Source organism: Panthera leo, chromosome A3 (assembly GCF_018350215.1).
Source record: "Panthera leo isolate Ple1 chromosome A3, P.leo_Ple1_pat1.1, whole genome shotgun sequence".
Taxonomy (NCBI): domain Eukaryota; kingdom Metazoa; phylum Chordata; class Mammalia; order Carnivora; family Felidae; genus Panthera; species Panthera leo.
In genome coordinates this window covers 100,752,293-100,767,008 of record NC_056681.1, presented here as the reverse complement: position 1 = coordinate 100,767,008, position 14,716 = coordinate 100,752,293, and the positions used below count along the sequence as shown (strand labels likewise).

Here is a 14,716-nt window from a genome sequence, read left to right as displayed (position 1 = left end):
ACGTGGAGGACCTGCGGCTGGAGGGAGAGTTTCGGGGCACGTGTGAGGATCTGCACTTACCCTGGGAGTATCCCCTGACCGAGGGAGAGTTATATTAAATGGCAAATTACAAACACCATGACGGCTCAAGAAAGCCACTGGAAAAGAAAGGAAAAACTTTAGATAGTGCCTTTTAACAGCACCTTTTCCTGCATTTTGAACAAGGGGCGTGCATTTTCATTTTGTCTGGTGCACAGAAAATTATGTAGACAGCCCTGCTGTCCTAGGGTCAGACCATGTGTCGTGTAGCTTCAGGTGATCAGAGGAGGGAACAGTTTACTCCAGGAGGAAAGGTGACTTTTTATTTGCTTACTCCACCCTTGTTTAACTTGGTCTTCAGAGTGTTTATACACAGAGTCCCTAGGCTTGCTCTTCCTGGGCTGGAAGAGGAGAGCACTGGTGAGACTCGCTGGCCGGCTTGCTGGCTGGCCATGGGAGAAGGGCTGTTTATCAAATGGATGGCAGTGTACAGAGCAGAGCTTCTCCAGGGTGCTTTCATTTCAGCTTTATTGAAAGCCACTTTCTGCAGGTATCTGTCTGGTGAAAAGAGGTTCCTCTTTTTGAAGATTCCAGCTTGAATGCCAAATAGGTCTCCGAATATTGCTTTGGGACACCTTTTACTCCAGCAAATAATGGCCTTAATGCACTGGAAAAAGCAACTTGGTACCAATGCTGTGGTGGTAGTCAATAGGGTCATCTCCACACAGAAAGGGTAGGATGTACAGTTCTCACAATCACAGCAGGGGATGTTACTGGAGAAGACACTTGGGCACTCTGCTTTTCCCGTGGAAACACTGTACTAGCTACATGCCCAAGGCCTTCTTACTCTCAACTCTTCTCTTTTAATGAACATAAATGTCGTATTCAAGTCAGCTATAAAGTACGTAATTGTATGCTGTCCGTTAGTAAGCTTTCAGAATGTGAATCAATTAGTCTGGTAATAAAGAAATCGATCATTTCAGTTATCTTTGTTTAGTTGTTTAACAGTTGTTTGCTATGGTCAGAGAGGGGGAAAGCCCGGGGATGGTAGCTTCAGGGGGTGGTACGTACACACTGCCTGGCATCATCTCATAACAGTGTGTCTGTAGCAAAGAGCTCCCTTTTTGGGTACGTGGGTGGCTCAGTCAGTTAAACGTTCAACTCTTGGTTTCAGCTCAGGTCATGATCTCACAGTTCGTGGATTCGAGCCACACATTGGGCTCCATACTGAGAGTGCAGAGCCTGCTTAGGATTCTCTATCTCCCTCTCTCTCTGCCCCTCTCCCACTCGCTCTGTCTCTCTCTCAAAAATAAATAAAACTAAAATAAAATTTAAAAAAAAAAGAGCTCCCAAAAGACATAGCTGAAGGGTTGCTGCCCTAAGTCAAGGGCTACCCATATCATCAATTTATTACCAGTTATGAATGAAATTAACATTTATATGCCAAAATTGGAAATATCAAATATGTTTATATGCTGGAGACAGACTTAAAATGTTTCCCTTACCTGCCTCGAATCTGTGCTTAGTGGGATATATCAATTAGATATAATGCTAAACACCTAACCTACCTACAAAGAACTTAGATTTCGAGACTTTTTCTTTAAACCATTGCTAGCCATTTTTACCACCCCCCCCCTTTTTTTTAACCAAAATGTGTTCTTCATAATGGGGTTAAAAATCAAACTGAAGAAAAATAGGGTTATTTCCTTTTCATCAGCCACACTTCCTGTCCTCACTAGAAAGGCAAGGCAGTAAATGCTGACATCCCTTTTCCTATGCTCCCTGTCTACCATTCTGAGATTTCTGCAAGCCCCACTCTTGCTGCTCTGGCTCAGTGGAACTGATCGCATCTTGGACTTAGAGATGTATTGACAAAAAAAAAAAAAAAAAAAAGAGAGAGAGAGAGAGAGATAGACAGAGAGACAAAAAATACAGACAAGAACAAATCTGAGGGTGCCCAGGGCCTGCTATGGTGCAAAGGTGTCCGGGCTGTTCTCTGGGTCCACCTTTCTCCCTAACTACCTAATCTGGAGAGGGCTGGAAGCTGTTTCTGAGGGCCAGGCTTGAAAGGGGTGTACATCACTACTTGCCTCCCACTGGTCACGAGTCCGTCATTTACCCAACCTAATTGCAAGAAAGGCCAAAAGCTGTGCTCTGTCTAGACTGCTGGTCAGAGAGGGGGACCTGTGGCACTATTTCTACTACGTGAAACAATTGGTGCCACAAAATCCAGGAAAGGTTCAGAAATTAGAAGCCTGACACTTTGGAAGCCCAAGGTGGTGGGTGGGACTAAAAACTGGAGGATTTGCTAAAAGTTTTACGAGGTACAGTTTGACCCTGTGCAGCCAGGCACTTGCCCCTTTCTGATCCCAGAGGAAGATGGGGGGTTTGTCCTCTGAAATTAAGAGATTGGTTCTGGACTTAGAAATTCCTGGCATGGTTATGTAAGGCAGATGAGGAACTCTAATGATTGAGACTTGATATTCCCAGCCTCCTTCTCCCACTCAGTCTCAGGATGCTGATAACTGTACTTGAACTTTCCAGGCAGGATTCCTTTCTGAAGAAAGCAAACAGCTGAGGAGAAAAACTTCTAGATCTTCCTAGTAAAATGTCTGGGTCCTGACCGTTTATCCTGCAGTGAGCCCCACTAACTCTCAGAGAACTTTTCAGTACCTCACATTTATGAAACTATGAACAAGGAGAGAGCCAGGAATCATCAAGTAATTAAAGACAGCCTCTAACATGAAAGACCAAGTCCAAAATAAACAAATTGAAAGTGAACTCAGGTCTAAGGCCTCTTAGAGCAAAAGAAAACTTAGGGGGAAAACTACAATTAAATAATATTTTCAGAGAGCTATGTGAATGTATTGCATGCATAAAACAAAAAGAACAGAGTGTTACAGAAAAGGCATATCCCTGTGACAATAAAGAGCTTTTGAAAATTAAAAATAAGATAGACAAAATTAAGAATTCAGCAGAAGGGATGACAAACGAAATTGGAAAAAAAAGTAGAACAAAAGGCAAAAAGACGAAACTGGAGAAAGAAGAGAATAAATTACAGGATCAATTTAGGAGATTCAACATCTCATTAACAGGAGTTCCAGAAAAGTGAGAAATGGACTGGGAAATTATCAAAGAATATTCTAGAACCAAAGGTCATGAGCTGCCATATTAAAAAGGCCCACTGGGCACTCAACACAATGAAGGAAAGGAATCTTGCACTCAGGCACATCATCATAAAAGTTCAGAATACCAAGGAGGAAAAGAAGAATTGAGAGCTTACAGAGAGAACAAATAAGTCACAACAGAAGCCAGAAGGTAATGGATCGATGCCTTCAAAATTCTGAGGGGAAGGGATTTCCAATTTAGAATTCTATATTTGACCAAACTATCATTTAAACAGGGTAACTACAACTAATTCTTAAATGGTTCAAGAAAAAAAAAAATGCATTACAGTATAGAGAAAAGACATGTAAAAGCAAATACGGTAAAAACATGAATCAGTGAATTGGTGAAGGATACAAAGGGGGTTTTGGTAATGTTCTTGCAAGTCTTCTTTAAGTTTGAAAAAAAGAAAAGAATGAGGAGAGAGTAAAGGAATTTTAGATGTGTAAGGTCTCCAAAGTTTACCTCGGTGTCCGCTTTTTTTAAACCTGTAACTGCAGGATGAGATGTGTTCCATGCAAACAAGGAAGTGAAAGAACAAACATGCACCATGGGATCAAGAAACTAGAATCCAACATAGGAGCAAAGGGTAGCCCTGGGATGACAGCTGCATAGTGATCTGGAGAAGAGCCAGTCGAGCCTGTAGCAGGAGAGCCAGAATAGATTTCCAACAAAATACGGAATTGATACATTAACCATTTGAGTAGTTTTACAGTTCAGACAGAGAATTTGGAGATGAATAAGTGGACAGGGCTATAGAAGACAGAACAACCCCAAATCTGAGTTAATTATTAACTCCAGGGAAAATGAACAATTGCACAAGGAAATATAAATGATGTGGTTCAGCCATCAACAAGATTTATATAGTCACATTAATATAGAAATGAATATATAATATAATCACTTTGGGAATGAGGGAGGGAAATGGTGAGTGAGTAGAGGGTATAAAAGAGATCATTCTTCATTTTCTGTGGCAAGAAATCAATAGATAATGTATAAAATGAAAAGATCAAGAAAAGCAGTAGAAAACTCTAATTTGGAAATACAAAGACAAACATGAGAAAAATGCTTCAAAGAATTTGAAGATAGTTTTTCTCTGAGAAATGATGGTTTTCTGGGAGTGGGTAGGGATGGGCAGATGATCTGTTTTTCATAGTTTGTCTGGCATAGTCCCAGTTTATCCTTGTTAGTCAGGCATAATTTTATTAGCTTTTCCCCTTTCACTCTCAAAATTGTTCCAATTTGGATGAAACCTTAAAGTGTTATTTGACTTTTTGTTGTTGGTACTTGACTTTTTAAACTATATTTAGGTAATGCTTTGATAAAAAATGAAATAAAATAAAAAGAGAACTCTTTGGAGCCTAAATAAAATAACCATAGTTCATCCAGCTGAGCCAAAGACTTTCATTTTCTTTTCTCTAAAATTAATTATTCATTTTAAATTAAATACAAGCAGGCTTTCAGTTATCAAATGAAGTCACGAGAATAAAAGGCACAGTATGGGGAATATAGTCAGTGATATTATAATAGTGTTGTATGGTGACCGATGATAGCTACACTTGGGGTGAGCATAACATAACATATAGAGACGTTGAATTACTATGTTGACTACCGCAAACTAATGTAACATTGTGTGTCACCTATGCTCAAATAAAATTTTTTTAAAACATAAATGAAAGTTATAAAAGAAAAAATGATTAAATATAACGAACTGAAACCCTTAAAGGCAGGAACTAGCTTCTATTTCTTTTGTATCTTTTTGTTTGTACTTCTGAATAGTCTGTACTTTATATTGCTTTAGAGAACTCCTATCTTTATTTTTCTTGTATTTGTACTATTAAGTCTACAAGAGGCCTACATTTTTTTTTAACTTTTAAAAAATATTCAATTTTGGAAAGTATCCCTATTAGATTTCAAATAACCTGACAGCAAGCTCTTGTTTGACTTCATCCATGTACATTTCTCAGTAGTAAACTCAGTGACTTGCTCATAAATATTGCTTAAATAAAGGAATGAATACAAAATACATGCATACAAAATACATGCATGCATACATACATACAAGCAATATGTCTCTTTCAAAGCACTTTTTACATTCACTGCCTCATTTAATCCTTACAACTGCTTCATGGGGTAAACATACTCTCCCATTTTATAGATGACAAAAATGAGATTTAGACAGATCGTGTGACTTTCTAACAAGGTGATACGACCAGAGAATACGAGGCCACACTGGACCAGGCCCAGGAATGATGGTTCCTATGCTCTTGCCAAAATGTCAAGTAATAAGGATTTAAGTCATCCCACCAATAAACAGAATCTGATATGTAAAATCAAGAACTCAGGTTAGCAGCCTGGCTGTTAGAGAAACAGATGATGAAAACCAATGAATAATTCAAACATCCTTTTGTCAGACTGGTCTCTGAACAGAAATTGTAATTAGTCCACCCAGTTAGGCATAGTGGAAGCTGAAATCACCCTCAGGGAAGGACCTCCCACACCTCCCTTGGAGTGGATAAATCCCTGCTGCAAACCTTCAGACCAAGGAAGCAGTCCTAACGGTGAAGTTTTTAAAACTTATCTTAAAATGACAAAAACAGTGCATGATTATTTCAGAAAAATAATCAAATAGAGATAAAACACAAAAGAAAAACATTTCAATTATCTAAATCCTATTTCCTAAAAATGAACATGGTTTACATTTTAGTATATATCTCTGCCTTTTTCTAACACTAATACAAAAAATAGGATCATATGATGCAAACTTCTCAGTAACCTGCTTTTCTCCCCCAAACGCTCTCTTTCAGACACAGTTTCATGTCTGTAACCAGTTGTCTAATATGGTTTTTAGTAGCTACCTCCTAGTTCACCACTTAGATTACTATATGCTCATTCTTTCTGTTTTTTCTATTATTAATGATTAATAATAATTGTTTTTTCTATTATTTCTATTTTTTATTCTATTATTTTTCTACAGCAACAACAAAACTCTGCACACACATCTCTGTGCACATGTCCAATTGTTTCCTCAGGATAACTTCCCTGAAGTGAGATTACTAGGTAAGAGAGCATGTATTTCAGGGAGCCTTCTAACTCATATTGTAAACGCCCTCCTGAAAGGTTGTACCTCCTATCAGTAACAGATGCAAATGCCTGTACCACTGTATCCCAACTCTGTGTGTTCTTTGATCAGTGCTGTCATCTTTTCTAAGAGTTTAACCAGGAGGGAACAGGCAAGGGAGTTGAGATGAGAAGCAGTTGAAACAAACAAGAAATGCCAAAAGAGGTCTTTAGTTCCTTCTTTGGAGTGCCTCCCACACACTAGTATTTTTCCAGTTTGAAACTCTGGCCTGGCTGGTTTCATCCTCAGCTAACAGCCCAACTTTCCCCACTTGTCCCTCTTTATGTTATTTGATTTGGAGTCTCTCTTTACTAGCAAGTACAGTCCTTTGAGATGAAGGTTCACCTTATATGTCAAGTTTTGGACAGCATTATCGCCCCGTAAAAGGTCACCTTGACATGCCTAAGGATCCCCAAATTCCCAAAACAAGCTTGTTAGAATGAACTGTTTAATACAGTCTCCCGCATTGATCTGCCAGCCATGGAAACAAAGCCACATTGAAGCTCGCTAAGACAAGGAGCAGAAGCCAAGAGCTGGTTGTACATTCCTACACCTCCTCCTCTGATTCTTTCTCCCTACTCCCTGGGCCCACTCCCTCATAAGTCCTCCTCCACTAGTTGGCCACTGAAATTCATTTGTGTGCTTTGTTTTATTTTATTTTATTTTATTTTATTTTATTTTATTTTATTACCTTTTGTATTTTTAAAATTTAAATCCAAGTTAGTTAACATACAGTGTAATAATAATTTCAGGAATAGAATTTAGTGTGTGTGCTTTATTCTAAAGGGGTGCCATTCTGGCTACATTCTCACCATCCATTCTTTGCTTTCCATTCCTCCTTTGCTTCATGATTGAGGATCACACCTCTATTCTTCCTAAAACATACTCTCCCCCCCCCCCCCCCCCCAGTTCAGGACATTTGACAGCTTTGCACAATGGCTAATGGTTCTCTTGTAATTCCTGGGTCTTGCCCTTCCTAATCAAGGGAGTTGGTAGAAGCCAGCCTTGTTGGTTTAAGCATGCAACCCTTTTCTCCCTCAAGACTGGCACAGAGTTTGACATAAAGAGTATGCTCCACGGAAGTTAAATACAGAAACTGATAATGCATAGTCACCCACATTACTCACTTTATATACATTCATCTTGCTAGCAGTGGCCACACTCAGGGAGGGTAACAAAAGAAAAGACATGTAAACTTTGCACAGGGACATATTAACACTCAGCAGCCTTTGTCCTGGGAACCCAATACCCGCCTCAATACCTGGCTTTTAACACCCCTAACATTGAAGAGGGAGAGGGAAAATTGCAACAGGCGGGACAAGTGGGCCTCGTTCTAACTCCCTGTTTCTGCCAAACCTCCTCTAATACACGTGGTGCGCAAACTACATTCTGTCCTTAGAAACGGAAAACCATTGTTTTCTGGGTTTCACCTTCTACCACCTCAAATCAACAGTGCCCAAAGTTTCCCAATTCACCAGGACCTTGCATAAACGTAGTCATCTGGTTTTACTGATTTTAAGAGGATCATTAACTGTCCTATTTGTACAAAAAATACACAAAGTGACAGTCCAAAGTCCAACCCTTAGCCAAAATTATTTACTAAACATCTGCAGGGCAAAATGAAAGAGAGCGAAGAACGGAGAAGACACCAGAGAGGTAAGTTTTGGGGGCTAAAGCTGCGGCCCCGAAATGCTTTCCAGCCCCCGGGTGTGACCGCCCCCTCCCCCCCACACCCACTTTGCCCCAACGCTGGTCTGGCCAGCGCTTCATCGCGGCCCCGCCCGAGGCCCCGCCCCGCCGCCCGAGGCCCCGCCCCGCCGCCGACGTCAGTTGTTATGTCTCGGCTCCGGCCGCGGCCCCAGCTGATCCTCTGCTCCCGAGGCGAGTGCCGCGGCCTCGCGAGGTGGCGGGGGCGTCAGGGACGGCGGCCGAGACCCGCGCCGCCCATCTGAGCGGGGCGGGCGCTGCGTGGCCAGGAAGCCGCCCCAGAGCTGCTCAGGGAGCCGTCGGGGCCTATTTTTGCCTTTCTCCTCCAGGACCGTCGGCCCGCGCGCCCCATTTATCTCTGCAGAGACCGCGACGCCCCCTCCCGGGCCGGGCCGCGGTGCCCGCCCGCCTGAAAGGCGCCGCCCGCCGGCCCGAGCGAATCTGGAGCCGCCGCCGCCGTGCCCGCCGCGCCTCTCGCGGAGCCTGGGCGGCCGGCGGGGCCTGGGGCCTGGCGGCGGGCCGCTCCTCCCCGAGCTGGGCCCGGGGCCTGGCGGAGCCGAGCGCCGCGCCCTCCTGACCAGCCGCCGCGGGAGCCCGGCCGCCGCCCGCCGGCCCCAACCGCCTCCCCGGCCCGCCGCCCCTCCGGCCCCGGCCTCCCGCCCAGCCTTCCTTTGTGGATCTGAATGATTTGGGGGGCCTCCTCCTTCCCCCTTGAGATTACGGTGCTGGAAGACCCACCCCGCCACCTCGGTCAGAGCCCCCCGCCGGGGGAGACGTCCCTCGTTTTGTTCCCCGAGGGCCCACCCGCGCCCCGCTCCTTTCGGTGTTTGACTGATGGGGTTTTTTTAGTGTTTCCCCCCCCCCCCTTTATGTCTGTCGCCTCTCGACGGGAAGGCCCCGCGCGAGGCTCTGCGCCTCTGCCCCTCCCCGTCTCTTCCTCAACCCCGCACAAATAGCCGAACCCCCAGCCCCCGGGCCGGCGATGGCGCGACAGTGAGGGCGGCGAGGCCGGACCACGCTGGGATAGTGCCCGCGCCCCGGCGGGCGTGAGCACACACTCCCCCGCTCCGCGCCCCTCTTTTTCGTCTCCTGAGCTCTCTGAGAAGAGACAAGACGCAGGGGAAGATGTGGCTGAAGCTGTTTTTCCTACTCCTCTATTTTCTGGTCCTGTTCGTCCTGGCCAGGTTTTTTGAGGCCATTGTGTGGTATGAAACTGGCATCTTTGCCACCCAGCTGGTGGATCCGGTGGCGCTGAGCTTCAAGAAGCTGAAGACCATTCTGGAGTGCCGGGGGCTGGGGTACTCGGGGCTGCCCGAGAAGAAGGATGTCCGGGAGCTGGTGGAAAAGTCAGGCGAGTATCGGGCTACCGTGGGGTCCCCCTCCACCCGGTGGAGGGGGCGACTTGTACTTCCTCGTGCCTAGTGGTTCCCTCAGAATGGGGCATTACCTGGGTGGGTTACGCAGACAACTTCGAGAGCTGTCCAGGTTTTCTGCGGGGAAAAAAAAAAAAAAAAAAGTAAATCCCAGTTTTGAGAAGGGGGCTGGAATTATTTGTGGGGGTGTTGCTGTGTCTTTTTAAGCTGTTTTTTTTTTTTTTTTGTTTTTTTTTTTTTTTAAATAACAGATTTAAGTGCAGCTTCTTAGCAATGTTTAGTAAGAAACCATTTTCTTAAAATTAGGGAATGTCAGCCGGTTGCAGACAAACTGGAAAGCATTGTCAGTCGAAATTCCTAAGGATATAAGAGAAGGAAAACCCCAAAACGTTGTCTGTAGATAGCAGTGTTTGTCACGATAATAATAAATAACAATAATAGCATAATAACAGGAGGGAAAAATATCATTGGAATACTTACTATCAAAGAGGCACTTAGGGCTAAGATATAATTTTTAAATCATGAGGATAAATATCGAGAAAGGGTGAACTGTACAGTATTGGCTTTTCATACTTTAAGTTTGGTGAAAATGAAGTGAGTTTATTTTTTGTGAATTCCTACCTTGTTTGTATTACTGTCAGGGTTTTTTAAAAAAATCCTTATGTCTTGGATGTAAACTTTTCTCTTGTAGAAGTCACAGACGCTGCTGCATCACTGTAAATGCTCTGAGACATAGAATTGAAATAGTGCTAAGTGAATATTTGTTTAACATTTTAAAGAAAAATGCGTTGGCCGTAACTGTTGGTTTGGGGAGGATTAAGTAAGATATATAGTTAATTTTTTTTCACCCCTGAAGAAAATAATCTTTGTTTAGGTAAACGTCCTGGAAGGGGAATGTACTGTAACTAGAGAAAGGCATTCTGGGTTGCTGTAGGAAGCAGTTGAAACTGATGGTTATCTTTTTTGTTGTTTCAAGTAGATCTGCTGTGTCTTTAACAAGGCATTTTTTTCCCCTTATTTAGTACTGTGTAGCCGTGTAGTGTGATAGACAAGAATACTAACTCCAGAGGAGTTGAGCACTCACATATTTCCAGGTTAAGGGTTATCAAATTTGTATTTCAGTACTGGGGTAGTGATATAAATGTGTAATATTTGCATGTAAACGTGATACTTTTTTATAGGGAAAACATAAAATCGGGTTTTTTTTCTTGCCTCTCGTTTACTGTCTGGTTTATGGTAACTTACTTCTACCGTGGGGGCGGGGAATGGGAAATGGAGTAAAGTAGATCCCTAATAAATGAATTTTCTAGGTTCAGAAATGAGAAGTATCTTCACTGCCACAGCCAAATCACTTCTCATGCTAAAAAAATTTAATAAAACGTTTTTCTTTTGACTTTTATTTGTGTTGCTTCCTTTGGGCCTAAAAATACTTGTCACTTTGAGTGTACAAAGAATGCACATATCATTTAAAGAATGCACACAGCCTACAAAAATATGACTCAGATCACACCTTTTATAGCAGAGAAGTCTTGGTATAGCAGTTTAACTTTATAATTTAAGTATTCGTTATAAATGATGTTGCTGCTATCATGATACAGTGCTTGTTTTCACATTTAAGACAAAATTAGAATAATTTGACATTAGTGTTTTCCTTTTTACTTGATCATATAAGCTCTCAACTTACACTGAAAGTTTGAGTATGGAGTTTTTTCTTACAGGTAATCTTTTGTATCTAACCTTCAAGTCTTACAGGCCCTATTGCTATTTTAAGCAGGTGGTGATGGCAAATTCCGTAAACCCATTTCTAAATCTTACAAGTCTGAAGTATGTAAATCATACTGTTTAAAAATTATTTGAAGCCTGGGCATGTCACACACAAAACTAAATAATACTGTGATGGCTTTTTGGGCTTACCAGGAAATTAAGTAATTTCCTAATAAATTATGTGATGACCTCACTGGCATGTAAGTTCCATGAGAAGATGGATTTTTGTCTGTTCACTTTTGTCTGACATATACTAGGTTCTTATGACATACTGGCTGACTGAATCTTAAATGGGTGTATTCAGGTTCTACTCTTCTATAGAGGGAAATGGAAGTCCTATGACATGATTTTTAACAGTGTGTAGTGGAATTAATCATTGAAGTTGGGAAGGTAGGATTTTTGAAATCTTACTGCTGTTACTTTTTTCTTTCTTCAGGTGACTTGATGGAAGGTGAGCTCTATTCTGCACTCAAGGAAGAAGAAGCATCTGAATCTGTTTCTAGTACCAATTTCAGTGGTGAAATGCACTTCTATGAGCTTGTAGAAGACACAAAAGATGGCATCTGGCTGGTTCAGGTATCAGAAGTAAAGTGATAGAAGTAAAATTATTTTTACCAAAATAGTATTCACCAGCTGGTGACACTTCTATATATTTGTGTCGTGTTTCTTCAGCATAACTCAATTCTCATAGGTAGGCTCCAGTATCCTCTTAAAGAGGTCTACAGACCATGGAAAATGAAGATTGAAGAGTGGGGAGGGGAAGTGTTGGGAAAAGAGGGTTGACTGGTTAGAATCAGCAGAAACAAATCCATTTTGGTTGTTGGATCCTCATGAAAGTAAGAAACACACATCTATTCCTTTTGTTGAGTGATTTGCGCTGTTACAGTTTTGATTAACTCCAGTTTGTAATGCAGTAATCCAAATGATTTTTGTATCTAGAGGAAAAACCCTGAAGTAGAAGTAAGAAAATCCTGCTATTAGGGAAATAGCCAACTTTGTGACAATAGAGGAAAAGATATTGTGGGGACTGGTGGGGAGTGCTCATTACTTTGCTTATGAAATTGATGAGATGATAATTTTATTTTTTTTTTTTTAATTTTTTTTTTTTCAACGTTTTTTATTTATTTTTGGGACAGAGAGAGACAGAGCATGAACGGGGGAGGGGCAGAGAGAGAGGGAGACACAGAATCGGAAACAGGCTCCAGGCTCCGAGCCATCAGCCCAGAGCCTGACGCAGGGCTCGAACTCACGGACCGCGAGATCGTGACCTGGCTGAAGTCGGACGCTTAACCGACTGCGCCACCCAGGCGCCCCATGATAATTTTAAACCCTAGCTCTTGTGATATCAAAACTGTGAAATTGAGTTAGCATATTAGAGTTGTAGAGCTATGAAGGGTCTAAAAATTCATCTTTTATGCTTCGCAAAGTGCGGTTTATGTATCACTTGATGGTAAGTGAATGGGCACACATCATCATTTATGGATTTTTATACAAATTAGAAAAATCAATATTGCATTGAACATCTAATTTCACAGATATTTAGGGCAAGGATAAAGTTATTTAATTTTTTAAAAAATGTAAGTTCATTTAAAATAAAATATCAACCAAATTAACAGCATGATTTTGGCTAAAATTATGATTATTGAATCAGGATCAAATCTCAGGACTCCTGATTTTTTGTCAGCTACTTTTGTCATTTAACACTGGGGTTGGCCAAGTTTGATTCAGGGTATAAAAATCAAAATTGCTTCTTCATATTTCTGAGAACAATGACGTCAAAATATGGTAGAAAAAGCTATGAGCTCAGATGCAGTTAGATGCAGATCTGGTCTTGTCATAGATTTGCAATATGATTATAGATAGATTTTCTGTTGTACTTGACCTCAAATAAAACATATACACCTAAGGAAGATGTAACAATACTATGGTCCATGGGGCTAAAGAGTTGAGGTTTGGGAATTCTTCAGGTGATTACGTTGACTATTCATGACTTTCCTTTACATGCAGTCTTCCTATTGTGTCTGACCTTTTACCTGCCAGATTATCTAATTCAGTAATTTTTAAATTTAGCAAAGGGAGACCCTGGGAGATTGTGGATATAGTCTATACGTTATCCATCCAATTCTAGTTTATTTCTCTGAATTAATTGGTATTGAAAAATAAACTAGCATCTTTAAAGCTTTAATTTATAAGTGAATAGTTAATTCCATTTCCTTTCCTAGATATTCATATCTGATAGTCTGATCAAGAAAGGCTTTTTGGAGGGTGCCTGGGTGGTTCAGTCGGTTGAGTATCCAACTTTGGCTCAGGTCATGATCTCACGGTTTGAGGGTTCGAGCCTCGCGTCAGGCTCTGTGCTGACAGCTCAGAGCCTGGAGCCTTCTTCATATTCTGTGTCTCCCTCTCTCTCTGCCCCTCCCCTACTCACGCTCTGTCTCTCTCTGTCTCTCAAATATGAATAAACATTTAAAAAATTAAAAAAAAAAAGACTTGTTGGTTTTGATAATTTTAGTTTTATTACTGAGATTGAGTTGAATAGCCTGTCCCGTTTCCCTATGTTCTCTAAGTGTCCATACACTGAATGATCCCATAGAGATGAATAATAAAGATGCAGAACACCTTCGAAACTTGGAAAAGCCATGTCAAAAGTCTAGAAATTCTTTTGGTATATAGGATTCTGCCTATAAAAAATGAACACATTCTGGTTCACTAACATGTATTCCTGGCTTACAAACGATCTGCTTTTTTGTTTTTTAAGTTTGTTTATTTTTGAGAGAGAAAGAGGGAGAGAATCCCAAGCAGGTTCTGCACTGTCAATGTGAAGCACGGTGCGGAGCCCCATCTCATGACCCTGAGATCATACCTGAGTCAGAATCAAGAGTCAGATGCTTAACCGACTGAGCCACCCAGTGCCCTATTTTTTAATGTTCTATTAAATATAACCATGGATTGGGGTGCCTAGGTGGCTCAGCCAATTAAGTGTCCACCTCTTGATCTTGGCTCAGGTCATGATTTCATGGTGTTTGAGTTTGAGCCCCACATTGGGCTTTATGCCTCAGGTTCTTAGCTGGGTGTGGAGCCTGCTTAAGATTTTCACTCTCCTGTCTCTGCCCTTCCCCCACCTCAAAAAAAAAAAACAAACCCACAAATATAAAAAAGAAAAAAAGATATAAACTCCCTTAAAATATGAAATAGTTTATTTAGCAGTTAGTTGTATGCCAGGCCCTGGAGATATACCAGGAACATACAGCAGGCTAAGTCCTTGCTCTCTCAGGCAGTTCACATTCCAGTTGGGAGAGGTAGGCAATAAGTGAGTAAATATTTAATACAACATCAAGTTAGTGGAAAATGCTAAGGAGAAAAATAAACAAGGCAAGGAGTCAGAGAATGGCAAAGAATTCTCTGATAAAGTGACACTTGAATGAAATGAAGAACAAATAATGAATGATAGTGAATGTTAGCATTTAAATTGTAATCACTAAATTCTTTTCCTCTGAAAATATTTTTTAAGCCTCACAGGTATTAGTGATTGAAAAATGGCTTCTAAGAAAAGTGGAATGTGTTTATA

The 14,716-nt window shown here is 41.5% G+C and overlaps 1 protein-coding gene and 1 long non-coding RNA gene across 5 annotated transcripts in view; one reads left to right on the top strand and one right to left on the bottom strand.

The window, feature by feature from the left end:
- The first annotated feature begins 8,516 nt into the window (after positions 1 to 8,516).
- Positions 8,517 to 14,716, top strand: part of LOC122216293 (charged multivesicular body protein 3) — a 104,150-nt gene continuing 97,950 nt past the window's right edge. The window contains exons 1-2 of one of the 4 annotated variants that reach the window (XM_042932938.1): positions 8,517 to 9,362; positions 11,585 to 11,724. In XM_042932938.1, the coding sequence (XP_042788872.1) occupies positions 9,137 to 9,362; positions 11,585 to 11,724 (366 nt within the window). In that variant the 5' untranslated portion in view covers positions 8,517 to 9,136. Of the gene's footprint in view, positions 9,363 to 11,277; positions 11,505 to 11,584; positions 11,725 to 14,716 lie in introns of those variants that run through there. The other 3 variants (XM_042932933.1, XM_042932939.1, XM_042932934.1) reach the window with 3 other exon arrangements.
- LOC122216295 overlaps positions 9,319 to 14,716 on the bottom strand; it is a 50,933-nt gene continuing 45,535 nt past the window's right edge. Inside the window, exon 5 of the long non-coding RNA XR_006200814.1 lies at positions 9,319 to 9,501. This is a non-coding gene — a long non-coding RNA (uncharacterized LOC122216295). The remainder of the gene's footprint in view (positions 9,502 to 14,716) is intronic.